This window comes from Ceratotherium simum, chromosome X (genome assembly GCF_057802395.1).
Source record: "Ceratotherium simum simum isolate JZ-2026a chromosome X, ASM5780239v1, whole genome shotgun sequence".
Classification (NCBI taxonomy): Eukaryota; Metazoa; Chordata; class Mammalia; order Perissodactyla; family Rhinocerotidae; genus Ceratotherium; species Ceratotherium simum.
In genome coordinates, this window is record NC_141940.1 from 73,334,975 (window position 1) to 73,362,444 (window position 27,470).

General features: G+C 51.3%; 1 protein-coding gene across 4 annotated transcripts; it reads right to left on the reverse strand.

Moving 5' to 3' along the window:
* Positions 1-4,715: 4,715 nt before the first annotated feature.
* Positions 4,716-27,168, reverse strand: NLGN3 (neuroligin 3). 4 transcript variants are annotated; one of them, XM_004439857.2, is made up of 8 exons: positions 26,842-27,168; positions 23,629-24,285; positions 22,924-22,983; positions 18,963-19,022; positions 17,046-17,195; positions 10,205-10,390; positions 7,315-8,104; positions 4,716-6,674 (listed from the first exon to the last, which is right to left on the reverse strand). In XM_004439857.2, the coding sequence occupies exons 2-8, from the start codon at positions 24,083-24,085 to the stop codon at positions 5,831-5,833; spliced, it is 2,547 nt and encodes an 848-aa protein (XP_004439914.1). In that variant the 5' UTR covers positions 24,086-24,285; positions 26,842-27,168; the 3' UTR covers positions 4,716-5,830. The 4 variants fall into 4 exon arrangements, with proteins under 4 accessions (XP_004439914.1, XP_004439915.1, XP_087283844.1 ...); XM_004439858.2 differs by lacking the exon at positions 22,924-22,983; XM_087427718.1 differs by lacking the exon at positions 18,963-19,022.
* Positions 27,169-27,470: the final 302 nt, after the last annotated feature.

The following is a 27,470-nucleotide window of genomic DNA, read 5'->3' on the forward strand; positions in this document are numbered from 1 at the left end:
ACCTTTTGGGGCAGTCCATTCTAATTTCAGAGAGAACTACTAATCACTAAAAAGTTCTTCCTAAACACAGCAAAATCCTTATGTTAGGATGTTGAGATTAGGAATTTTTTTCTTCTTTGTTCTGAAACTGTTGGTAATAAATTTTAAAAGGACTTCAAGAGGCTGGAATCATGAATTGAAACTTTTATTATCATTTTTTCATTATAAAAAAGAAAGAAAGCATCTTCCTTATGTTGAACCAAGATCTGCTTTCTTATAACTTCCACCCATTAGATCTGGGAGCCCTTGGAGTCATACACAGAACAAATTTACAGCTTCCTCTTCCCTGTGAGCTCAGTAATGATTTGCTGACAATGGACAAATTTCTCCTGGGATTTGCCAGTCCCCTCGCTATTCTCACCACTCTTTCTCTGAATATACTTTTGTTGACATCTCCCTTGAAGTGTGATGCCAGCAACTGAACAGAGGGCATCAGGTGCGGTCTGACTAGTGCAGAGTAGCATAAGATGACCACCTCCTTTATTCTGAAGATTATACTCTTATTAATACAGCCCCAGGTCATAATACTTTTTGTAGCAACCAAACCACGCCTTTGACTCATAGCTCATGATGAGCTTTCATTCACTGTAAAACCCTCTAAGCCACATCTCTTATATCCTACACTTGTACTATTACATTTTGGAATACAAATAAGTGACTTTATATTTGTCTCTGTTAGCTTTCATTTTGCTGTAGTGACTCCATTATACCAGCCTCTTGACATCTCTATGAATTCTGATTCTGTCGTCTCACATTTTGTCTCTCTCTCCCAGCTGTGCGTAATTTTCAAATTTGATCTAGTGACATTAAAACAGAACCCTTTTGTGTGTAGTCATTCAACCAGTTAAGAATCTGCCTAGGTTTATCTTTACCCACCCTGCATTTCTCCACATTACCCCAAGAGTATCATGAGAGAATGGTCTGTTGACCTCAAAATACTCTGCAGGTGTAGCGTTCTCATCCACCCCTCCAGTCACCCTATATCACAGGAAGTGAGCTGATGGGGAATGATTTGTTTTCCCTGAATTCATGCAGGGGCTGAGTGATCTTTGCTTCCTTTTGTAAGTGCTCACCAACCATCCTTTTAATCATTTGTTCTAGTATCTTGCCCTCAATCAATATTAAACATATTGATCGCTAATTTGTGGAATTCATCTCTTCCCATTTGTAAAAAACTGTGCAGCCACGTCTGCCCATCTCTAAGCTGCAGCGTGCATCTCCTTCACTCTCCATGGGGTTTTCAAAGCCACCGCCAGTTGTCCTGCAACTTGAGCTCCAAGTCCTTGCGATGCCCTGGGCTGTTATTGACCCAGGCTCTGAGGTGGAGTTACTCAGAGCAGCTAAAGGCTCTCTTTAGGAGACTGCATTTAGGAGCCTCTCTCGGGTGCTCACTTTGTCCTTTCTACTCTGAAAATCCTCCTTGCAGAAGAGAAGGAACAAAAGAGGACCTGAGGAGGTTTTGTTTCTCTTTATAAGACCATCAGGAAAGGAAAAGGTCAGGGCATCCCATCACTCATCCAGTAGCACCCAAACTCCTCTGCTGTCATAAAGACCACCACAAACCTTCCTTTCCAAGTGGATTTCCCACCGTTCAACTTGAACCCTCTGCTTCGGTCACGTCAGTTCCCTCACTGCTCCTCAAGCACACCTAGACCTTCTCATCTCTGTGCTCTGGCTGAAGCTTTTCTCCTAATTGGGAATGCCCACTATTCCACCCACCCACCCACCCAAATACCGCCATAGCCTTTCTTGAAATTTCTCCAGCTCCTTTAACCTTTACCATACAATTGAAGTCACATACTAGATTATGCATTTCATTAATTTTATCATAGTTCAGTTTTGTCTTCCTGACAGTGTGTACCCCATAGGGAGTATCTTCTATCCCTCATAGTATATAAACTAGCACAGGGCCAGGCGTACAGTCCTGAGGACCACACTCACTTCCTATGGAGATTTGCACAGTGACCAACCTCTAGCCCTTCACACACACCACGAGGTCAGATCCCAAGATAGCTGTGTCCAGCTCCCCAAAGGACTAATATAGAAACCAGATAAATCTAGGGATGCAGGCTGGACCCAGTCTAGGCACTAAAGATTTCCGCAATGTCAAATAAAGTCCAAGTATGTCCTCAGCCCCTCTTCAAACAAGGATCTGGGCTCTTTAGCTGGGCCCAAGGCTGGTAGTCAGCAATGGGGCTGAGAATACTCAAGCTACCCGGGCACAGCATTGACTGTCAACTAGATTGAAACCTTGCCTGTCTTGGAGTACACCTCTTCTGCCCAGACCTTTCAAAGGTGTGAAGACCAACTGTAATCTCTCACTGATGGGTCCCAAATAGGATTGGAACTGGGTTTGCTATAGCACCTTGAGTTCTTAGAGGAGAGGCAATGTCTAAATCCTCCCAAATAGAGAGCATCCTAATTTTGAGGTCACACACACACACACACACACACACACACACACACAAAGAAGAGGAGGCCCAATTTGGTAATATCTGAGAAGAAGCAATCAAAGGATCATAACAACAAATACTCTAAATTGACCTAAAAAGGTCATCCAGTCCTCTGCTTTCAGGAGGATGAAGACTAGTGCTTTCCTTAGTAGTCATTAATGCAATTTGGCAACTGTTACTGAGGGCTGACTAAGTGCCATGATCATCTCTTGCCCATAGCAAAGTGTTTCCGTGTGTCTAACTTAATCTTTTTCCCTCTGTCATTCTCAAAAGAGACAGAGAATAGCTCATTGGCTCTGTCCTTATTTAAGAGTTACATTTTGGCAGATGATAGCACACTTGTCACATAGTTAGGTGCTCCACAATTACTGAATGTTACCGCATCAGCTTCCTCCTTTCTAAATTAAAAAAAAAAAAAAAGCCTGGTCCTTTGGCACATTGTTTTTGCTCTTTTCCAGACTCTCTCCAGCTTTTCCACATATGCTGAAAATGTGTTGACCACGGACAGACCCATTAATGCTTTAAAAAGCCTAACCAATGCTCGGTAAAATGGGAAAAGTTGAGGACCACTGGAAAGGTCCTGAACTTTAGGACTGAATTGTATATATTACTGAACTGTACTCTAGGTCTGTTTCTTTTTTTTTTTTTTTTTTTTTTTGGTGAGGAAGATCAGCCCTGAGTTAACATCCATGCTAATCCTCCTCTTTTTGCTGAGGAAGACCGGCTCTGAGCTAACATCTATTGCCAATCCTCCTCCTTTTTTTCCCCCCAAAGCCCCAGTAGATAGTTGTACGTCATAGTTTCACATCTTTCTAGTTGCTGTATGTGGAATGCGGCCTCAGCATGGCCGGAGAAGCGGTGCGTCAGTGCGTGCCCGGGATCCGAACCTCGGCCGCCAGTAGCGGAGCGCGCGCACTTAACCACTAAGCCACGGGGCCCGCCCCTCTAGGTCTGTTTCTAACACTAACTGTGATGTTGGGCTTTTCAGGACCCGTTTCCCCAATGACAAAATAAGTGGGTTGGACTAGATGACTCTGAGGTTACTTCTAATTCTAAAACTTGGACTCTGATTACTTCCCAGCACTCCATGCTATATTTTTGTTATTATATGCTAGTATTCACATTAATTTTGGAAAGAAGAAAGGAAGGGAGGGAGGGAGAGAGGGAGGGAGGAGGGAGGAGAAGAAGGAAGAGGGTGAGAGGGAGGAAGGGATGTAGGGAGGGAGAAAACCAGTTCTACACTATGGACTCATTCACCTTGTGACCCACCCTGACACCCTCCCCTCAGTTCTTTTCTTTTTTTTAACTCTACTGTGTCAAGTCAATCACTGCCCCTCTCTCTCTCTCGAACCCACATACCATATTAGTATCTTAGTTCTTGGTTTGGGCCTTCGTACCACCTTGTGTTTGTCCCCTCTGAACACCATGCTGTTGTGTTGGTTCATCTCCCTCATTTTGTCAGGGTCACTTTGAAGAATTCTATTCCTGGTTTCTGAGGTGTCAGCAACCCCACCCAACTGTCACACTTGATGAGCAAACTCCTGGTTCAATCCTTCAAGTCACTGAGAATAATATGAAATACCATGATGCTAACCCTGTGGCGCCCCATTGAATCTGTCCCCCAGGGTTGACAGGGAGCCACTGATCACAATCCTGGAGAGAAATTGCCCCCAGGGCCCCAATGACTTCTCCAATTCTAATTCTCAGAACAGGAAACAAGTATCCCTGGGGAGGAGAGGGCCCCTGTTCCGTCAGTCACCCAAGGCCAGGAGTCCACATATCTGATGCTGCACTGGATTCAGATAGGAGAAAGAATTTCAGCATGTTAGAGGTCAAACCTCCTCCCAGTCCCCAGTTCAGGACAAGGGCAAGGTGGTGGCGATGGTGGCAGTGGCAGCAGTGGGTGGCGGCAGTGGCGACAGCAGCAGCAGCAGTGGCGCAGAGGAGAAGCAAGTGTTATTTTTGCTGTTTCATTAGGAGGCCCAAGGTGCAGAGAGAAGGCTTCAGCCACAGGAACCCAGAGTGTTGGGGGGGCGGGGGTGGGGGGTGAGGACAGCAACCTGATTGAGATTGGAGAGGCCTTCCTGCTAGGGGACAGCAGAGTGCAGGCCAGACTTGTATCAGCTTAAAGGCACAGCATGCAGGGGGAGGCTGCGATCCCTGCCCCACAGAGACGCCCTACTGGGAGGTCTGTTGGGGCAAGGCCTATGCAAGGGAGGCAGGTTGGGAGTGCTAACCGGATTTTTTATTTTTATATCAAGACACTGTGTTTAAAATTTTTACAAAGGATAAACTCCATGGGTTTCCGTTAGTGTTTTAAGAACTTTTCTTTAAAAAAAAAAAAAAAGCCAACAACAACAAAAAACACCGCCTTTTTGAAAGAGAAATGACAGACAGAAAAGAAACTCTGTAAAGAAAATGGGGCGAATTTCCAATAGCATTGCCCCAAGGGCAGAGGCAGAACCCAGATTATACCCGGGGGCCCCAATAATGACATGGCCTCCACAAAACCTCATTCACCAAATCTAGGGTCCCCTAGTCTAGCCAGGTCAAAGCTCCTGGCCTTTGGGGGAAGCAGGTCACCCTGTGGTCTCTGCAGCCCTCCACAAGGACGCAGAGCTAGCTGGAGAGTTCTCCCCTTGAGCCCTCTAACCCCATTCAGTGGTGGCTACCTTCCTCCTTCCACCCGGTGGTCTTCCTCGAATCTGTTCCTTTCTTGGGGCTCATGTTCCTTGGTCAGATTGTGTGAGCACTGGGGTTCCAGAGCCAGAGAGACCTGGGCCTGGAGCCCTCCCTTCCAGGGCTTCTTTGCACTCATGGGTTGGAGAAGCAATTGTTCCAAAATTTTTTAAAAAATCAACAAAAACAAGACCCAGAAAAAAGACCAAGTCTGGGGGAGAAAGAGCTACTCTGCTCTTTAAAACTCCCAAGTCTGGAGTTGGTCGGTGGTGCAGTCCCAAGAGAGGTGGAAGGCGAGCACCAAGGGGGTGTCCAGCTGGTGCTTTCAGGCCCCCAGGAGTGTCTGTGGTCAGGCTCAGGGAGCTGGCTTCAGCTGCTGTTCCACGGGTCCTCGGTTTCCCAAGGGCTCATTTGCGTCCCCATTTAAAGGGTTCCTTCAGGTTTACTTCTTTATTTGTGTTTTTGTACATGGGGGTGCATGTCCACATCTGTCTATGTTTGTGCAGGTGGGTCTGCTGTCAGGTGTGGGTGCGTGTGTATACATATACGTCTGCATGTGTCTGTGTGTGTGTGCATGTCCGTGTGTGTCTGTGTGTGCATGTGTGTTTGTGGATCTGGGAGGGAGGGAGCCAGGAGCTAGGCTGTGCTCTGGGCTGGAGCTATACCCGGGTAGTGGAGTGTGAGTGGGGCAGTCCAGTACTGTTGAACCCTGTGGCAAAGGTGTTATAGGGGTGCAATGTCTGCAGCCCTACCAGGGAGTTGGGAATCATAGTGATGGTGTTGGGGGTCATGAGTGGGATGTCATCAGGGGAGCGCCTCAGGGTCAGCGTGTAGTCGGGCAACGCAGTGAGGCGCAGTGTGTCATGGGGCGGGCCGGCCTCACACTCATGATGGGTGGGGCCCAGCTGCAATGCTGCCAGCTCCTCCTCAGGAGCAGCTCCCAATTCAGGGGCCCCGGGTCCCCTCTGAGGGCTAGGCTGCCTCAGGGGCTCCTGACGCCGTTTGTCCTTACGGTAGTAGAGGGCAGCGAAGGCCAGAACGTTAAGGAACAGGAGGGAGGCGCCTACGGCGATGGTGACACTTAATTCAGTGGAGTAGTCACGAGGGTTCTCCACCAGGAGTGGCCCTGCATCCTGGTCCTCGTTCCAGGACGCTTGGGTGTTCTCGTTGCTGTAGGCAGGGGAGATAGCTGGCCGCTTGGTGCTCCAGGTCTTGCCGTTGGGCCTGCGGGTGATGTGGGAGCTGTGGGTGGTATCTGGGGGCGGCACTTTGGTGGTTGTGGACGTATAGTGGAACATGTCATGCAGGTTGTACAGGTGGGGCACCAGGTGTTTCCAAAAGGCCACCTTAGTGGCCCGGTAATGATCGCGGACCCTTGGTTTCAGCCCGATGTGAAGGTAGAGCTGGTCTCGGGGATTATATTTGGACCAGGCCACTTCCTCAAAGCGGTTGGCCTTGGTGTGAATGAACTTGGTATCCTGGGGGACCGGCTTGTTGGGATCCCTGAAATACCACATGAAAATCTGGGGTCACCACTCTACCTAGATGAGGAAGGGGCCCAGCATTCTTCCTCTCACATCCACCCCTAAACCTCTTCCCCAGTCCAAAACTTCCCACCATTTTTGTCTTTTTCAGGGTCCCTCCCTCTGTCCATATCCCAACTCTTCCCTAGGCTTTGAACTCCTATTGCCCACGGCACCATAGAAACTGTCTCATCCTTCCCTGGGCCCATCCTGTAAGATCATGCTAGAGACACTTTTTCTTCTCACATGCCACTGAGCATCCATTAATCTTTTCAGCTGCCCAGTTTCTCTAAAAGCCCTTTAAAGGCTCTTTCTGAATGTACTTTATTCCCACTTCACACAGCCTCTAACCATCTAACCTTGAATCCCATAGTTCTGCCAGTATCTCTCATTCCTGCTGAGTCCTAAGGCTAACCAAGTTCTGAGCCTCAACAAAATTTTTGAGGGAAGGAAATGGCATGAAAGACTCAAAAGGGAGAAGTAGAGAGGGGGTGAAGGGGTTACCAAGCAAGATTTGGGGAATATCTTAGGAAGGGAGATGATGGAAGAAGTTTAGATAGGGAAGCAGAGGAGAGGGCAAGCTGGGGGCCCAAAGAAGAAGAACCCCACTTTCTTCTTACCCGGTCTTGGCAAAGTTGGTCCAGTAGGTCATGACGACAGCACTGAGCATAACGTCATTCTTGGAGAAGTTGCAGGGAAAGAGGTCAGTGGGGCCTACCATAGGGACACCGAAAACGTAGGGTACTTCGTCCCCATGAGCTGCATCTGACCAAGCAGGCTTCATGAGGCTCTGGCAGTGATGGTAGAAGGCGTAGAAGTAGGTAGGTGAGCCATAGCGGGCATGCAGATCAGCTGTCACCACCGAGGGCTCCACCCACTGGTGGTCAGTGAAGAGTGCCACCAGTGTTTTACGGCGGGTCTCAGGGTTGTCACGGTCTGCCCAGTCTGTGTACATGAATTTGATGGTCTCCCGCAGGGTGTCCTTACCCTCAGGATAGCCATACAGATTGTCCACAAAGTTGGAGACTGAGTAGTCAAAGTCAGTGCCAGAGACACCATCCTCAGGGTCCACTACCCCTTCCACAAACTTGAGCCCCTCACCCTGGTTGACACCTAGCATGATATCATAGTTGAGGAACTCACCCTGTTCCATGAGAATCTCAGGGTCATCAGGAATGACATCACCATCAATCACAGGGCCGAAGGCCACATGGTAGCGGGCTGGCTGGATGTCCTGCTCTACCAGCTCCTTGGCACTCTTTTGCCTAAGACAGTCCACCATATCCACTGTGTCTAGCACGTTACAGCCCACCTTGTCGGCCAGCAGGCTGGTATACTTCACTGGTTGGTAGTTCACAGCCCAACTGGACAGAGCAGAACCACTTTGGATGATGGCCCTCTGGAAAAGCCCTACAGAAGATAGGCAGCACCAGGTCAGAGGTGTTATGTCACCCACAGCCTAGACCTCCCCTGCCTGTCCCTGAGGGACACACCAGACACCTCCTCATTCTTTGTTACTGAGGCTGCCCTGTGGGTTGAACGGGCTGTGAAGGAGGAACAAGTCTTTTGGCCAGGATGATGGGTTAGGACCAGAGGAGGGCTTGCGGGGCCCCTTCCCTGACTGGTCGCTTCCCTGTTCTGGGGTGATGGTTGGTAACTTGAGGGTTAAGGAAATGGCAGGAAGAATTAACCCCTTGGGTCCCAGACATCAGCTTCCTTATGCACCCTCTCTTTATCTTTCCTTGTCTTCCCCTCTTGCTTCCTGCCCAGCTGGGCCCAGCTCTGTGCCAGCACACCACCAGGGAGCTAGCGCTTCCACCACAAAGGGGTCTTTTTCATGAGAGATGAGAAATGCAGGCAGGAGAGAGCCTCACATTCTGGGAGTTTGGGGAAGGATTCTTGAGGGCAAAGGCCTTGGGGTCTGAAAGTCTCCAGGGTACCTTCCCAGCTGTAGTCTCCACAGATACTTTCCTTTTCCTGAAACTACTGATGCCTCAGATCCAGCTTTTCTCCTAGCTAAGAGGGAGCCAGTCCCCCAAACTAAAAAAGTGGATGATTCTTCCCCTCTAGGAAAAAAAGGGTATCATTCTCTCCCTGGCCCCAACATTCCCAAGTAGGGGAGAATCTGGCCCTCAGGCACACAGTTCCGTTCCTCTAAGAGAAAGACAGTTTGCATGGGCAGAAAGAGAGGAAGAGAAATATAGATTACTACTTGGAGAGCCTCACTTTTCAAAAGATTATTCTCCATGAATCAATTACAGAAAGACAGAGAGAACAAATCTTTAAAGCAGCCAGGCCTCCAGGGACACAGGCTCCCTATGAGACAGAGTCGAGCACTACTCCAAGAAAGGCCTTCTCCTCCCAGGGAAATAGTCCTTAGTCAGAGGAGGCACTGTTCCTCATTTCACACAGAGGCACTCTCACGACCAGTTACTTCACCCTCCTTTGTGCAAAAAAGGGATTCTTGTTTCCATTACTGTCACCTAGAAACACATTCTGCGGTGGGCATCCAACCTTAGTCTTCCCTCACCAGGGTAGTCCCTGGAGGGACAGAGACAGAATTTCTATGTCAGAGAAGGTGATTTTTCTCTCTCAGAGAGACAGGCCTTCTTCAAAGAGAGACTGAAGGTCTTCCTGTGAGACTATCACTAGCTCATGGGGTGGATTTCAACGAAAAACCATGTCTTCTCTCACAGATCTCCTTACTTCAGAGATAGGCACCTATTTCAGGAGGATCTCTTGTTCGTGAGAAGCTCACCTTTGCCTCTCAGAGACATAACGTGCTCTGTCGTCCAGAGGTAAAGAGAACATTTCCTGCTAAGCAAAAAAGGGCCTATTCGGGCCCCTTGGAAGAGTCACTGGCAGAGGGACCCATGGCAAGGAGAGAGGCTTTCCTTCAGGCTAAAAATGAGAGTCTCCCTTGGGGGGCATGACAGCCCAGGAGGACATCTGGAGTCGGATAACAGATCACAGGCTGCAGAAAAAGCCCGCCCCGCAGGGTAGTGATCCTCACTTCCACCCGTCTCCCGGCTCAGGGACAGTTCTCCTCTTGTACAGACTTGTTCTTCAGAGAGAAAGGCAGAAAATGAGTGTTTCTTACACCTAATAACTAATTTCCACCCTAGATCACTACCCTGAAGTCGTGTGTCCTTCCCAGACTGAAAGATTTCCCCTGCCCCAAAAGAACCATCATCTCTTCAGAGCGAGGCATTCTACTCCCACTCTCCCAAATAAGACTCCCACATCAGAAGGAGAACCTTACTTTCTCAAGATGTAAATGGGGATTCTCTCCTTCCCCCTCTCACATTGGGAGAATTACTTCTTCCCCTAGAGAAATAGTTCCCTTCTGCTTCTCCCCAAAGGGAGACTGAGCTTGTAGAAGAGGGCTGGCTGATTCCCCTGGGTGCTCCTGGGGTATGGAACTGAGCCCTCTGGAGCCTGGAAGGCCTGAGGCCCGGGGTGGGCAGCCAGCACCTCGCTAGTTCATGTTTTGCCCCAAGAGCTACTCACCCTCCGAGTGATGCGACAGCGTGAGGAGGCTGACACAGGATGCACCAATGCCCGAGCCAAAGACGGTAATACGGCGGGGATCACCACCAAAGAAGGCAATATTCTCGCTCACCCAGCGGAGGGCCTGGATTTGGTCAAGGAGCCCATAGTTGCCCTTGGCAGCCTGATCTCCAGTGCTCAGGAAACCTAGATTCAACACAGGGCACGAGGACAGTGAAGGCGGAAGGATGGAGAATTTGGGATATGATGGCAGGCAGGAGTCGGGGGCATGAGGACAGAAGATGAGCATGCAGCGTAGTTCTTTCCACCTGGTTAGCATAAACCACTGCTCCTTTCAACAAGGTCCAGCACCATCCATTCAGGAAGGATCAGCTCCCTGCCTCCCACCCTTTCTCCAGTTTGGAAGGAGGGGACTCCAGACCACTCAAAGGGGATGCCTCCAGTTAGGAGACATAAATTGCAGGAAGTGCAAATGGCCAGGACCCAGCATCCTCTGCCCTGATGTACTGTCTGGGATATGACCCTAGCACCTGGCAAAATAGAGTAGAAAGAGCAACCCTGGAGTCATATAGTCCTTGGTTCCAGTCCTGGCCCTACCACTTACTAGCCGTGTAGCCTTGGGCAAGTTATTTAAAATCTCTGGGCTATATTGTTTCCTTTTCTGTAAAATGGGGATAAAAATACTTCAAAGTGTTGTAACAAAGATAAAACGAACATAAGCTTTCTAATACACTTAGCACATTGTAAATCTATAGTTACTTCTCTTCCCCCTTCCTTTTCTCTCTGAGGGAAGTGAAGATCCCAAGAGGCAACAATCCCTAAGCTCTCCTTGCCCTTCCTGTACAAGTTTATCCATCTCCACTTCTTCCCAGGGCCTTGGATGCCCCTTCTCCTCATTCTCAGGGCAGGTCCTCATTTCCTTTCCTCCAAGACCTAATGAATCAGAAACTCTGGGGATAGGGCCCAGCAATCTGTGTTTTTAACAAGCTCTCCAGGTGATTCTGACGCCTGCTAAAGTTGGAAAAACCACTGAGTTAGACCATCTTTTTTGTCTGATGGAGAAATGGGGAAGTCAGTGCAGTGTGTTACCACAGAAACAGGTCTTCCCGCCCACCCACTGGGATTTGCTGCTGAGGAGACATGTCACCATGGAGACTACCTTCCCACCCACCTGCTGGGATTTGCTGCTGTGGAGACTTGTTGCCATGGAGACTACCTTCCCGCCCACCTGCTGGCGATCCCACAGAGATGTCCTATATTCCCCCCCACCCTGCTTCCATTTTAGACTGATCCTGCTGCCTCATTTCATCTCTCTTCCCTGATCCTTAGGCTCCTTGGAAGGCTCTATCTTCTCCCGCCCTAGGCTTTCGGAAGGGTTCTTTCCAGGTGGGAAGTGGTGGTGCTCCTACACATTGGAAACCCATACCTGGATCAGTATTTTTTGACTCTACAGTTAAAAGCTCATTTGCAGCACCTGGGATCCACTTTGTGAGAGGCCATGTTTGAGGAGGCTCCCTCAGCTCACAGAGAAAGCTGGTGGGCCTGGCAGTCCACGGGCAGAGGCTGAATTCAAATAGACTCAAGTAGGCTCAAGACCTCATCACTATCTTTCCCGAGTCCTCCTGTTTCTAGCTTCTGCAAAAGAGCTCATCTCACCTTCTTCAAGGGTGTTATTAATTTATCTTTGGTACAATTAAGTATGTAAAGTACTTAGATTATTCCTCTCAGGACCTAGTCACAAGCCCCCAGGTGCCCGAAGAGGAAATGAGAAGGCATTAGAGAAAGCCTGAATGAGGATGAACGGAGGATCCCTTGTTCCTCTAGACAAGGAACCAGCTTCTCCTTTGCCTGGCCCATTCACAAACTGAAGCTGCTACTGTGAGTCTTAAAAAGTATGCTGATGGGGGCTGGCCCCGTGGCATAGTGGTTAAGTTCGGCATGCTCCACATCGGCGGCCTGGGTTCATGGGTTTGGATCCCAGGCACGGACCTATACCACTTGTCAAGCCATGCTGTGGCAGCAACCCACATACAAAATAGAGGAAGATTGGCATAGATGTTAGCTCAGGGCCAATCTTCCTCAGGCAAAAAAAGAGGAAGATTGGCAATGGATGTTAGCTCAGAGCGAACCTTCCTCACCAAAAAATAAATCAATAAAACCACATTATTAAAAAAAAAAAAGTATGCTGACCAAGATCCAACCCAGCTGTCCAAGCCTTGAGACCCTGGGGCTAAAACCAAACCACTATGTGCTTCTCTTAGCCCGCCTATCCTCCTTCCCTCCTCTCTCCTTCCCCCGTATTCTCTTTTCCTTTTCTCTTATTTAGGCAATAGCAGACTTGGCTTCAGCCTTTGCTAAGGTATCATTCAGTGAAATGTGTCAAATACATCTGTCTTAATCAGTAGAAAAAGTCTGCATTTAGATGTAGTAAAGTAGATTTCTCCAACATGGACCGAATTCCTGAGTTACGAACAAAGGCCTGAAAGGGCTGGGTGGAGGATTCGACCATCACTCTCTGCTCCCTCGGATCCCACAAACCTCAGGATAAGAGGCACTGAAGCCTGTGGACGATGCGATGTCAACCATCCCTACTACAAGAGTCCTGCTTAAAGTGCTATATCCAAAAGGCTCAGGCAGATGATACAGCAAACGTGACCGACCACAAAAGCATACAAAACCTGGAAGTCTGGGTGAGCAGTCACTCACTGCTAGTTCCCCAGTAACTCAGCCATTCACAGAAACCATGTGAAAATGAGGGCTGAAACACCAAACTCCATAAACTGTCAGAATAAATCGGAACCAGTCACCCTGGGCCCAAGTTTATACTGCAGTACATGGTAAGCTGCTTGTCAACAGAAGATGGGGGAATCTGGCACACTGTATCAAAACTAGATATCTGTGTCACTCAAGGCTTGACATTTACCAGGTTTTCAGTTTGCCTGAAGGGTATCTGAGCAAGGACATAGAATTAAATTCTGGAAGCCAGAATAAAACTTGGCAAGCCCCTACTTCCTCAACCCCAGGGATATCTACATCCTATATCCTGCTGGGGTTTCTTTCTTTTGTTGGTCTCAAGCCCAGTGGAGGCTTCTCAAATAAGACCTGCCCCTCTGCCTTAGACAGGATCCATGGACTAGCCTATGACATTCTCCAAATACACGAATCACCCAAGATGTCTAAAGAAGCACCTTCGAGTGAACCGTCTATTTGGGCTCAGTGCTCCAGAGAAGCTGACGGGAGGGAGGGTGAATGAATGCACATAACTGAGGTCCAAAACTGGCCACCTGTTCTGGGAGGCTTTGGGAAACCAAACAACAAATCCTCAGCTACACAGTGAAATCCCCAAGCTTCAGGGAAAACCCCATGTTCTACATCCGGCGCCAAGAGACAAAAGCATCTTGTATGTACCCAGAATCCAATCAGTGGCTTATTGATTACATTTGTTTTCCAGAGCAGGCATTGAAGGGTACACAGGAACTGGTGGAGAACTGACCAAATCTCAGTTCATGACTCCTTCTGAGGTTTGGGTAATATTATTTTGATCATTAACAGCTTAAGCCCAGAGAATAATATTTATGCCCCAGGATGTGCTGTTCTAGTCATCCAAATGAGAGGAGGTTATAAAGTGGGGGTTCTTAACCTGAGTTTCATGGATGAGCTTCAGTGGGATCCATGAAATCATTTCTATAAGTTTGCGTGTGTGTGTGCATTTTTCTGGGGGAGAGTCCATAGCTTTCATCAGAATCTCAAAGGGGTCCAAGACTCCCCCAAAGGTTAAGAACTTCTGATATAGAAGCTTAAGGACCAGAGCAGTTGAAGGCTTGTGAAGCAGTCGGCACATCAGGATATCATAGGGATGGGCCGGCCCCGTGGCTTGGTGGTTAAGTGAGCGCGCTCCACTGCTGGCGACCCGGGTTCGGATCCCGGGCGCGCACCGACGCGCTGCTTCTCCGGCCATGCTGAGGCCGCGTCCCACACACAGCAACTAGAAGGATGTGCAGCTGTGACACACAACTATCTACTGGGGCTTTGGGGGGAAAAAATAAATAAATAAAATCTTTAAAAAAAAAAAAAGGATATCATAGGGAGGGCTCACCAGCAACAGCCTTCTGTGCAGCCCACAGCTCCCACCTGATACTTCAAATCCTATGAGTCTCTCCTTCTGCCTCCTTTCTCTATGTCACTCTGGCCCTCTTTTCTCTCCCCCGTCCTTTTCTTCTCTTCCTTGCTTTTTCCCCTCTTTTCCCTGCTCCTCCACTCTCTCTTTTCCTTCATCTCTAGTTGATCCGACAATATGGAACTGAAACATATCCTTAGCATTCTCTGTGCTTTCCAATAAACCTTATAGACTGGAGCTTTGTGTTTATAATTTTTAAAAGCAGCTGAGCTGAATATATTCTATTACTCTCACTAAGAAAATAAAGTCGCAAAATTAGTTTGGCCTTCACCTACCATGTACGTGTGCCTGTATATCTGTGTGATTACGTTTGTATATTCATCACTCTTCAGGAACTGTGCAGCCCTAGTGTGTGGGTTGACAGCCACCTTCATGGTATCATTTTTACTCTCAGAGGCTCAGATCTCCTTTCTCAACAGGGAAGAACAGCTTGCAAGAGCCTTGCTGTGATGTCTGGGGCAACTCAGAAGGACAGAGGAGCAGCAGCAGAACCATGAAACCAAAGCCCACCACACTGTTGAGAGACCACGGAGATGCCCTGCCTGCTTCATACCTGGTATCCAGATGCCACTGAAGGGGACATAGGCTCCACTTTTTTCAAGGAATGTCCTTTCTCCAATCTGAACCTCAAAAAGGTGTCTTGCTACCCCACACAATATCAAGGGTAAGCCAAGAGGAGATTGCCTTTCTGTACATAACTGCACCCAGAAGTGAAACGCAGCACCAGGGCCTCTGGGATATTAGAACTGGCAAAGCAATGTACTCAAAAGCAAATTAAAATAATGTCCTGTGAGCCAGCTGGCCATGGAGTAAACCATGCCTAATTGCTGGTGCAGCGCTCAGGCCGACAGACCTGACAAACAGCCTAGACCCCCATGGAACTCGGAGCACACAAGCCGTCCAGGCAAGAAGTTGGCTTCTTCATGCCACTCCAGGGATGTGGGGCTGCAGGTGCCCTCTGAGGCCAGGGTGAGCATCTGAAAGAGAGCGAGGCTCTATACGCTGAGTCACCCTCTCTGAGGCACTTGTTCACCTGGAGACCTTGGCCACAGATAGGCATTAACAGTCACCAAGGAAGGTACAAGGTAGAGGGGCAGCCTAAATCACCGAAACAAGTGTGTGGACAACAGTGTGTGTGGCAAGGGCATACAGGTGTGTACAAGGAGGCATTTGGGAAATAAGTGTGTATGTGTGGGAGTGCATTTGTGTACTAATGGGATGGGAGTGTGTGGGGATGTATGCGTGGAGAGAGTAGAAGAAATGTGTACATGTGTATATAGGGGGTATGTAAGTGTGGGGCATGCACGAGTATGGGGGTGAGTAGAGGTGTGTCTGCACGTATGGATCTGGAAGGGGAGGTGTGGGTACATGAGTGTGTAGGTTCTTGTGGGATAGGGTGGGGGAATATGTACATCTGTATGTATTGGATGTATATATGCAGGGAATGTATGGGAGGAATATCTATGTGTGTATGTGTATGTGTGCATGTGGGTATTTGTGTAGGTCTATGGGTATGTGTATATGTGGGGCGAATATATAAGTGTAGTGAATGGGATGTGTATGCAAATGTGGAAGCAGGGATATGAGGGGTTTTGTGTGTGTATTTGTGTTTGTGTGGGGTGAGGTGGACATGCAGGTATGGGTATATATGTATAGGGAGAGAGAATACTGGTTTGTGTTTATGTAGGGAAGGTGTATATGTGTGTATTTGGGTGTTGGGGTGGATGCGGAAGTGGGGTGTGTAGGGGCATATGGGTGTGTGTGTATGTGTGTAAGGAATATTTATGTACATTTAAGGTATATACGTGTGGGGTTTGGAGTGCGGATGTGGATGTGCAGGGTCTGGGTCTTTGTGTAGAGCACATATATGGGAGTAGAAGAAAGTGTGAGTGTGGGTATGTGTAGTGTGTATGGGTGTAGATGTGGATATAGAGATGTAGAGGGAGAGATATATGGGAACATGTGTGTGTGCGTGTGTGTGTGTGTGTATGGGAGGTGAGAGAAATCTGTAGATGGGGGGTATGGGTGTGGAGTCTATAGAGGTATATGGGTATGTGGATATGTGTGGGGGGAACTATATGTGTGGAGTGTATATGGAGGGTGGGGAACGTGCACATATATGAGTAGGTCTGTAGATGTGAATGTGGCGGTCTATATGTGTATGGGTATATGTGTGTGCTTGTGGGGAGTGAGTGAGACATAATCGTATGCCTGGGGGTGGATATGGGCAGTGTGGATGTGTGGATATGTGAGGGATGCAGGTATGCGGATATGTGACTGGCTAGAAGGAATATCTGTGTATATGTGGGGTGTTTAGGAATGTGGGAGTGTGTGGGTAGGGATGAGGACAGGACACTAGAAAATTAACGGACCCTACAAAACTCAGCCAAGCATAAGTCTGGAAACAGAGACCTTGCTTGAGACATAAGAGAAGGTGTGAAGTTTGAATTGAATTTCCAATGGCACCTAAACATTCCAGGAAAGGGCCTGGGGACATGGGGGAGCTCCTAGCACTTGGGCAGGGGCCATGGGATAACAACATTTCGACTCTGGTCGTTAGCACCAGCTAGAAAACCAAGGCCACTTGTTCTTAACTCCTCAGCATTCTTTTCTCCCTCCTTGAGAACCCAGGCTTCCTTCTAGGCCCCTAGCAGGGAACCATACCTAGCACCCCAACCCGATAGTTGAGGGTGATGACGATGACGTTGCCATAACTGGCGAGGATGCTGCCATCAATCATGTTGCCTGTCCCTTCCATGTAAGAGCCTCCATGGATGTAGACCATGACGGGCTTAGCGCCACTGTCCCGGATGTCTGCAAGGAGAAGGGGTGAGACACAAGCTGGGTAGGATGCCCTTCCTCTCCCACCCCCGCCAGCCCTGGGGGGGGAGGGGTGCGGGCAGCAAAGCTATCCCAGGCGCCAGGACACCACTGCCAACTCTGAGGGCGGGACTAATGGGGTTGCTCAGCCTGGAGCTCAAGCATTGGCCAGAGACAGTCGGACACCAGTGATGTTTTTAAAGACTCTGGTTTCAAGTGCCTCCCAGCTGGAGGCAGCCAGGTGTGCCTGATACGGCTGGGCCTAGGGAGGCTGAGGCTGGGCCCTGGGGATGGGGAGCAGGAGGAAGAGGAAGGGCTGGTCCTTTAGCTGTATCAAGTGAGTCCCTGCCCTAGGCACCCAGGAGTCCTGGGACCTGACATGGCTTCAGAGAACAGGGGCTGGGGAGCCCTGAAACCCCCAAGACTAGACCAGTTACATGGAAATACGGCCATTGGCAGCAGCTGGCCCCCCGGCGCAGACAGAGACAAGAGGGGTGGGAATAAGGGGTGGCACAGGGAGAGAACAAGGAAGGATGTGGGGAAAGGGGAGTGAATGGCAGAGATGGGGTGGGGGGAACCTTATTGATATGGTTTCTTAGCCATGTGCTCATTTACCCCATTCTCCCTGGGCATCAGGCAGACTTAACCGCAAACACTGGGGATGGGGAAGAGGAAAGGGGCAGAACTAAGAATGAGGGAACCTGCCCCCAGTCAGCATTAAGAGGAAGATGGAGCCTCCCCAGAGGCCATTCAACGAGGGACCTTCAAGCGGCTGCTCCCAAGCCCAGGTAGCATGGCGTTGGCGTCGGGGCTGGGCAGTCAAGAGAAGGTCCCAGCCAGATCACCTCTACCCACAGCCTTTCAGTCTGTGAGCTGGACCAATACTCTGCCACACCAGCACAGCCCTATCAGCCACCAGTGGGACCCCTGGACTGTTTGGCCCCTCCAGAAGTGGAGGAGCAGGGCCAGGGCATGGAGGTAGAAGGGAATGTGCTCTGCTGCCGAGCAAACACAACCTGTTTCCCCAAGGAAGAAGGAAGACTGGTTCAACCATCACCCAAGGATCTTATGTCCTCTACTCACTGGGCTGTGGTGTCCTGACCTCAGCCTGGTGCTTTAGCCCACAGTCTTTCTGGCCCTGTCCCAAACCTATTGCAGCCCCTGGCCCTGAGGCCATCTCTCTCTTTCTGGGAGAAGGCTGGGGAGGTTCTAGGTGGTGCTATTCTCCAGCCCCTTTGGTTGTCACTGCCTCACTCCTCAGTTCAACATCCTGCTGGGCCCCTCTCCCAGGAGCCAGTCTCCCGGTGAAATACAGGTGTCTCCTCAATGAAACACAGGCATCTCCTCGCCATCCAGTGTCCTTTGTGCCTCTCCTCGCCCTCCCTCAGCCCTGCTTTCTCTCCACTCTCCCTGCTGCTCAGTAGGGGCAGGTGCCCGTGAACCACAGAAGATGGGGGAGGAAGCTGTCTCCAGCAGTGCCTGCTTCTACTGTAGGACTGAAGATGGGGTGGGGGCGCAGGGCGAGGAGGATGCCCTCCCCATGGCTCTGCTTATGGTCCCCTGCTCCCGCCAGCCGTGTCCATCACCCTGAAAGTCCCGGTGGCCAACCAGGCCAAAGATGGATGAACAGCCCAACGGCCTTGTACAGGAACAGAAACACACCAACGGACGGACAGACAGACAGATGGGGCTTCTCCCCATAGAGAGGGGGAGGGGCTCTGTGCCATGCACCAGCCGCCACGCCCTGCAGCCCCCAAATACCTTCATCTTCATCCCCGTCATTATCCGCTAAGTCCTCGCCCTGTTTCTTAGCGCCGGATCCTGGGGACCAGACACGGGGAGACACAACAGCACAGAACAGAGAACAAAACAGAGAGAGAATTCAAAAACAGCATGACTGCAGTGTGGCCCAGCAAGCCAGCTCTGGGCCTGGGCCCAGGACAGGCAGGAGGGATGGCAAGAACTGAGGGAATGGGTGGGCTGAGGCCCAGACCTTCATCAGGATGATGGTGTTGCAGGCCCCTGCTGTGCTGGCCTCCCTGCACCTCCCTGCCCCGCCTCCCTGTCCCCAACAGCCCATCTCAACCAGGTACCTTCCCAGTTAGGAAGGAGGTAGCAGCACAAGGGCCAGGGCACAGAGCCAGAGACCCACTCAGGGAAAGGATTTCTTCCAGGTGGAAGAGACTGTGCGTGTGTACACAGGCAGGCTGAGCTGGAGAGCAAGGGCAGGCACTGAGGGTGAGAGGCGGCATTGCCAGCATGTGTGGAGGTAGATGTGAGCTATTAGGGCAGAGACGGGTACCAAGGACCCCAGCCCTGAGCTACCTGGGCCCAGTGGGCAGGCTCAAGCTGGGCCTCAGCTGACCCTGATTCCCACAGGAGAAAATGGGAGATGAAGCTTTCCCTCTGGTCTTCCTCATTGGGGCCCCCTGCTCTGGTTAATGGAAAATGAGGTTCCTGCCATAGGAACCAGGCCTGAGAGCAGCAAGCATTGCTCTGAGATCTAGAGAGAGCCAGAGATGGAGGGAAAGAAGGAAAGGGAAAAGGAGAAAGGGACATGAGATAGAGAGAGAGAGAGAGAGAGAGAGAGAGAGAGAGAGAGAAACAGAGAGATAGGAATAATGGTAATAGCTCCTACCACGTACTGAATCTTTACCATGTGCCAGACACTCTACTTCTGCCATACTGTTTGATCCTTACACCCCAATGACGTAGGTGCTGTCTTTATTCCTGTTTCACTGATGGGGAAACTGAGGTTCAGAGAGGTAAAGTGACTTGCTCAAGATCACACAGCTAGGAAGTGCTAGAGGTGAGAGTCAAACCCAGGTCTGCTTGACTCCAAAGCCCATGGTCTTTCCACTGCACCATGCCACCTTTCTGGGATGAGGGAAAGGGAAGGGAAAAAATAAATGAGAGAAGAGGTGGAGTGTGGAGGGGAGGGGAGGAAAGGGAAGGAGAGAAAAGAAGAGACTAGAGGAGAGAAAAGAGACATTTAGGACCTGGGGATAAGCTGGTACCAATTCTCCCTCCTGTTCTAAGGTGACAAGAAGTGCATCTTGAGAATGGCTGTGGACCAAGAGGACCTACTGCCTGGATGCTGGTCAGCATGTGGAAACAGAGGTCATTCTGCTGGCACCCCAGGGCTTACCCTCTATGACACCAGATACTCTCAGCCTGGAGACAGCAAATAGCCCTCTTTCTCAGCTGGTCTGGGCTCTGGTGACTGAATTCCCTTACAGCTATTAATCAAAACAGGAACCGCCCTCATATTACAAAATAGCTTTTCAACTAGAGCAAGAGCCAGCCCAAGGGGCAGAAACCGCCTCCGGCTTCCCGAACTTTCAGTGGCGCCTACCAACCAGTACTGCCCTCAGAAACCCTGTGGGACACGGGGCACCGTTATGTTTCCATTTCCCCCAAAGGGAAAGGAATCACTCATCCCTAAACATGAATTCCCTCCAACTTGATGGGGATGGAGGTGGGGGTATGGGGCAGGTCTTCCCCAGGAAATTCTTTACTTCCCAGGGGCCCTGACTCAGAAGATGAGTCCCTTTTGCCCCCCTCTGGGTGTTTCCCTGGGTTGCTGCATTGTCCACCTCCTCCTTTGCTGGGACAGATGCCTTTGCTCTTTCAGCTTAGCACTTGCTGAGCAACTCCTTGCTGCCATGCCTGTCACCCAGGCAAGCTGGACCACTGATCCCATCCCGACACTGTGCTTGCTGCGGGATCCCAACCAGGCCAGCCCTGCCTACCCCATGCATACCACAACCCTAACAGCCTCTGGGGATGGGTCTCCCCCAAGAGGCGGGGTTTGTAACTCCATTCTGAACGGCCAACAGGCCCGGGATAGGGAACTAATCTGAACAGCTAAATGACCAAATGCCCTCCCCGACACTGTCTGGAACCTACTCCCCAGCTTGGCCTGTGGGGCTTACCTAAACCAGCTTAGTTTAAATACTAGGCTAGGAGCTTCTTCAAAGTAGTGATCAGGCCTTTAGTTATTCCTAAATCTTTCCTCTACCTCATATCCCCCCACATCCCAACAGCACCTAGCACATGGCCTTGCCCATAGTCAACAATCATGATTAGTAAACGTTTGTATTTGAGTGGAGCTTCCAGTCAGCTCTCTAACCAGACTCTCAGGACTGGACTGGACTGCCCTAGGCTCTTAATGGTTCCCTGGGGAGATCATTCCTCCCAGGAAATGGTTAATGTTAATGTTCTCTCCTCTCCCTGCCCCCTCCAGTGAGTAACTCACAGAAGTAGGCTTAAGAGGCCAGCTTCCTGAATTCATTTATAGGCTATTGGAATGTTAAGGCAAGAATGGTCCCCTACCACCTTCAGAGGCAGAAACAAAGGTTCTTAAAGGAAAAGACTTGCCTCAAGTCTCGCTGTGAGTTAGCAGCAGAGCTGGGACTCAGTCAGGCTTTGTGGTTCCCAGACCTGTATTCTTCCTGCAATACCACAACGCTGTTTCATTCATGCAAGAAAGTGTTTACTGATTGCCTGCTGTGTGTGAGGTCCCGGGCTGGGTGTCGGAATGTGGTGCAACACTACCCATAGGGCAGCAGGCCTTACTCAGTGCTTCAGCGTGCATCAAGAGCGCTCAGCACACACACTCACCACGTGGATGCCTGGGCTCTGCCCCCAGAGAGTCTTACTCAGCAGGGAGCATCCTGGCCCAGGAATCCCGACAGCCTCCTCTGGGGCACCCTGCCCTAGGATTTCAAAGGAAAACAAATTCCAAGCTTGCCAAAGGGTCGTGGGGATCAGGCTGTGATTTTTCCACCTGTTCCTTAGGCTGTTACTGTTTCCAATTTGGCCCAACCCATCCATATTTCATCCTTTTTTTTCCAGAGTTGGGGAGGTGGGAATGACCAGATGGGAGTTGCCTTACGTGCTACAGTGGAAAGAACACTGCCCTGAGGGTCAAGAGACCCAGGTTTTGGTCCCAGCTCTGCCACAGACCAGTGATGGGGCCTTGAGCATCAACAAGTCACTCCCCTGGGCCTGTTTCCTCACCCATAAAATTGGGATTCCTGCCTTATAAGCTTCCAGAGATGTGGGGAGGATTGTATGAGGTATGAAAGCGCTTTGCAGAAAATATAAAGTGGTATTCGAACAGGAAGAATTATTATACAGGGGGAACAAATTCTTCCCAGCAAGAGGGTAAATTTAAAATTCAGGGTTCTCATGCCTCCTTTAGAGTCCAAGGTTCCCAGAGACCGCCAAGGTCTGCCACCAGACTAGCATGGGTCACTCAGCTATGCTCTGGCCAGACGTGGTGGGCAGGGTGGCAGGATTACTTTGGTCTAAGCTTAAGGGCTGGAGAGTTGAGTCTAGACTTTCACTCTGGGAAAGGGCGTGGAGGGATGAGCTGGCTCCCCAACCAGGAAAAGGGCAGAGCCTCTGGCTCCATCTTGGCTGCCTAGAGTTTCTCCTGAGGTAGCTCTGTCTTTGGCACACGCTTTAGGGTGGAATTTGGGGCTGAGAAGACTGGAAGAAATGGGGTTGCTGCTTCTGCTCTGAACCTGACTTAGGCCACCAAATCCTCCCTGAAAAGCAGCCAGGGCCCTTGGATGAGGTGGAGCTTATGCCTGCTCACCGACCGCCCCCTGAGCCTGGGCTACTTGAAGGAAGGCTGGGTCCTCAGGGGCAAGGGCAGGTGGGCAGGCAGCCCTCCCTCTCTCTCTCTCTCCCTCCCCGCCGGCTCGCTACCTACCTCCTTTCCTACAAATTTTCTTGTTGGGCTTTCGGGCGCATTCCTTGGAAATCCGCTTTACTGTAAAATGAATAAAAAACTAAAAAATAACAGGAGGCCTCTGCCCAGGGGCATGCACCCCCCACCCCACCAGGCCCCAAGAGCTGCTCTGCAGGCGGCACAAGGCAGAGAGCCTGTCCCACCATCTCCTTGTTTCTGTCACTTACCTTAGTGTGACCCCCGCGAGAGGAGGCATCAGCTAGTGAAAGAGGAGGCACCTAAGCAATGCCCACCAGGCTTGCCCTCCGCCCCCCACACACACCCAGCTCCCTTGGCCACACACACCTACCACCTTTCAAAGCAGGTGGAATGGCAACAGGCGGGCCTGGTGGAGCCAGCATCCTCCCGCGGGCAGCTGCCAGCAGTGACCCATACTCTCCCAGGGAACCCCCATCCAGCACTCTGGCCCTAGACCTGTCAAAGCTTTCAGGCCTGGCCAGGCCCCTCCTGGTAACAGTGTCACTCACACGTGGGAGCTCAGACAATGCTGGGAGAGGGAAGAACAGGGAAGAGGAAGGGGGAGGCCAAGCAGAGTGATGGGTAGAAGCGTTTTCACAGACAGACAGATGCATGCTGCAGGGCACACAACCACATGCAAGCCACAAACACAACAGGGCAGGTGGGAGGCGGGGGGGGGGGGGCACAGTGCTTGGCCGCAGCACTCACCATCCTCCGTGGGCACATAGACGTTCAGGTAGAGGCAGTCTTCATTGGGCTCCTGGATGTAAGTAGCGACGATATCCAAGTTGGCAGTGAACCAGACCGGCAGCATGACTTCGGGCACAGCTGTGTGGATGTTCTGGGGGCACACTGGGGGAAAGTGTGTGGCGTTCCGGATGCCCGACCAGGATGGGGGCGGTTCAGGGGGCAGGAAACGTTTCTCGCCGATCGGGGGAGCTGCGTAGGGCACCCCCAGGTATTGGTCCACAGGCCCCAGGATCTCACTGGGCAATGGTACCCGGGCACCCCTTAGCTTCCCAAAGTGAGTATTGACTGTGGGCGCCGGGGCCTGGGCACTGGCCTTCAGCACCAAGCTGAGGAACCACAGGGTGAGGCACAGGCTCCGGCCAACAGTGGGCTTGGGGCTCAGGGACAGCGAAGGCAGGCCAAGCCGCAGCCACATGTTCTGGGCAGGGGGACTGGCAGGAAAGGCAGACTCCAGGGTCACAGCATCAGCCCAATAGGCAGCCCCTTCATGGCCACACTGACTTGCACCTCAAAACTGAGCTCTTGAGGGACACCTACAGGTGCCCGGCAACATAGAGAACAGGTCGTCCAAGCACCACAGCTTCAGAAAGGGGACTCCCTCAGGGCCAGACAGGCCTGTGGAAAGAGGGAAGTATGCGTCATCCAAGATGGTCAGGGAGGGCTATCAAGCCGGTCTTCGGGGCCCTGCTGGGCTTGGGCTATTCTCCGACAGTTAGGAGACGTTTCACATGCCTGGAGTTCCAGGGACCCATGGATGATCTCCATTGCCAGTCAGAACCAGTCTATGTGCCTAGCCATGGTTGGAAAATCCAAGGGGATTGACAGAGTGACAGTTGTTGCCACTGCAAGTTCCCAGTCCCCAACTCTAACTCCTCAGCCAATGGAGCTCATGGGGGTCAGCTGGAGCCAGAGTAGCATGTGGTAGCAGGGGGTGGGGAGAACTTGAAATGGAGCATGCTGCGTAGACACTGAGCTCTCTAGCCCCCTGGACCAGGTAACTCCACACAGGGACCTCCACATCAGGAGAGGGTAGGATTGTTACCTTCCCTCTGGGACTCTAAGGCATAAGAAGGGAAAGTAGCAGATAGGCAAAGGGTCCCACAGAAAGAACCCCTCACCCTCAGGCAGGGCAGGGGGCAGGACGGCCATTCACCAGAGTCCCCAGACCCTCCTGTGCCCCTCCTGTACATTTCTCCTCAGCCCTCACTGCTCCCAAATCCTTAAGCCTTGATCCTTTCCATCCGTTAGGCTATCTCTAATTCACATGGAGTGCCAGAACTGAGGCAGAAACCGTTCTGCTTAGCACCTTAGGCATTGTTGATGCTCAGCCAGTGTAAAATAAACAACGGAGTGCGGGGGACACACACTCAGAGACTCAAAGAAATAAACTCACAAAGACTCAAAGAGGGAGTGAGAGAGAACAAGCCAAGATAACAGACACTGCGATATTCACTCACAGAGACATACATTCCAAACCCACAGAGATCCCCTCATATAGTCCCACATTCTGAGACAGAGAGCCTCACAGAGCCAGAGACTCACAGAGAGATACATTCAGAGACACACAGAGACTTACTGAAATATAATCACACACATCGCATAGGTAAATATCCAGAGACACATGCAGCATAATTGTGACACATAGGTGGAGACAGAAACAGAAATAGCAACACACTCAAGACACACAGGCCTTCTGACACACAGTTACACCGTCAACACATATACACAGGCACACACAGACACGCCCGCATGGACACACACACGCACACACAATTTAGTTATCCCCCATTTCTCCCGCCTTCCAAGATTGCAGGCCTGCTCCTTTAAGAACTGGCTGAAGGGTGGGGGAGGGAGATTGGGAACGCCCGGCATTCGGCCACCACGAGAGGAGAATGAGCGAGAGGGGAATGAGAATGTGTGTGTGTGTTTGTGTGTGTGTGTGTGTGTGTGTGTGTGTGAGAGAGAGAGAGAGAGAGAGAAAGAGAGAGAGAGAGAGAGGGAGAGAGGGAGAGGGAGAAGGAGAGTGAGGGAGGGAAGAGAGAGGGAAGAAGAAGAAAAAAAGGAGGAGGAGGGAAGGCAGGCAGAGACTAAAGGGGTGGGTGCTCAGAGGAAATGGGGAGCAAAGTATGAGGGGTTAGATCCCAGACACTGCCCAGAATGCACCCGGGTGGGGGGAAGGAGGGGAAGGGAAAGGAAGGGGTAGGAGCAGGGAGGTGGGGCAGGAGGGAGTGGGTGTGTGTGTGGGGGGGGGGATAGTCCACAGCTGAGTTCACACAATCCCCCCATTCACCATCTCCATGGCAACTCCGGGGCACAGACCGCTCATTCACAGGGCTTCCCTGCCAGCAACCCCCACCACCACCATTAACCCCCTCGGTGCCGCCCCTCCCCACAAATTCCATTAACCCTTTCGGGATGCCTCCCTCTCCAGCAACGCTTCGGCGCCAAAGGCTCCTCCCCAGTGAACACCTAAACAAATCGACCGACCCCCAAATGCCCTCTGTACCCTAGGACCCACTGTGAGTCCCTAAGGCCAAGATCTCCATCCTGGTCCAACGTGCAATTTGGGAGAAGACAAGGGGAGGCGGCAATGCTGGGAATCAGAATGGCATCTGGAGGTACTTTCTGGGCTGGAGCAGTATTGGGCGAGGGGCATTGTGCAGGAATGGACTGGTATTGAGAACTGCAGTATTGGGGGCTATGCGGGTTCCAAATGGTATTGAGGGACGGAGCTGCATTGGAATGGGGGAGGATAGGATAAAGGCCTCCATCGAGGGGGGGCTGCAGAGAGTGGGGGAGGGAGCCTGGCTATGAGATGCTATGATGGAAGAGGGATGGGGCTGCACTGTGGGGGAGGGGGAACTGGCAATGTGCAATACAGGAAGGGGGCTGGGGGCCCTCGGTAGGGGTATTTTGATGAGCATGCGGGCGGGCTGTGGAAATAGAGGGACCATGGGCGGGAGGATGGATGATAGGGATGCAGGATTCAGGGAGGAGGTGGAGGAGAGAAGCGGGGGAGGATTGGGGGGTCAGGGGTGCTGATGGAGAACATGGGGTTGAGAAGGTTGGGGAGCACTAGCTGGGGAGTGGAGGAGCCTAGGACTGGGAGGGAATAGGATGGGGCAAGGTACGGGCAGCTACAGGACGAGAGACCGGGGCAGGCGGCCTCACCTGTTCCCCGGGCTGTTGCGAGCGACTGAAGCGGGCCGCGGACCACCCATATCGCCTCCAGGCCAAGGGCTCCGCACCCGAATCCCCGAGATCTGCTCTCCGGCAGCCTGGCTGCTGTGCCCGCGCACCGAGGGGGCGCGCTGCGCGTGCCCGGACACGGGGTGGGGGGGGCGCGGTCCCTGCCATTAACTCCTTTTGTGCCAGAGATGGCTCAAGTCCTGGGGCATGGCCCAATTCCTCCCATGCTCAAGCACGCTCTGCTCATGCTTTCTCTCCCTCTCTCACACACACATACCCCTCAAGTCACAGACAGGCGGTCTTCTAGAGCAGCTAGTCCAAACTTTACCTGCAAAGCTTCAGACCTTGAAACAAAGGGAGAAACTGAGGCACTGCCTGCAAGAGCCTCCAGTCATGCTCCACAAAGACACGCCTCCACCTCACTCAGCATCCCTCACCTCTCCTCAGCACCAGCGCTACTTGAGCAGCAACCAGTGAGGAGGGGCCTCTTTGCCCTCATCCTGTCACTCTCCCAAAGGTCAATGCTGTTCCTTTCTGCTGCTTCTGCTGGGGCATGCAGACTCAGTCAGCAGGCCAGTTGTCCGACCATTGCAGTCTCTCCCCTCCAGACC

Coding starts and splice junctions, on each gene's coding strand:
- NLGN3 (XM_004439857.2), bottom strand. CDS start 24,085: ATGTGGCTGCGGCTTGGCCTGCCTTCGCTGTCCCTGAGCCCCAAGCCC. Junction 19,023..22,923: donor GAAAATTTGTAGGAAAGGAG/GTAGGTAGCGAG, acceptor TCTGGTCCCCAG/GATCCGGCGCTAAGAAACAG. Junction 8,105..10,204: donor GCTGTCGCATCACTCGGAGG/GTGAGTAGCTCT, acceptor TATCTTCTGTAG/GGCTTTTCCAGAGGGCCATC.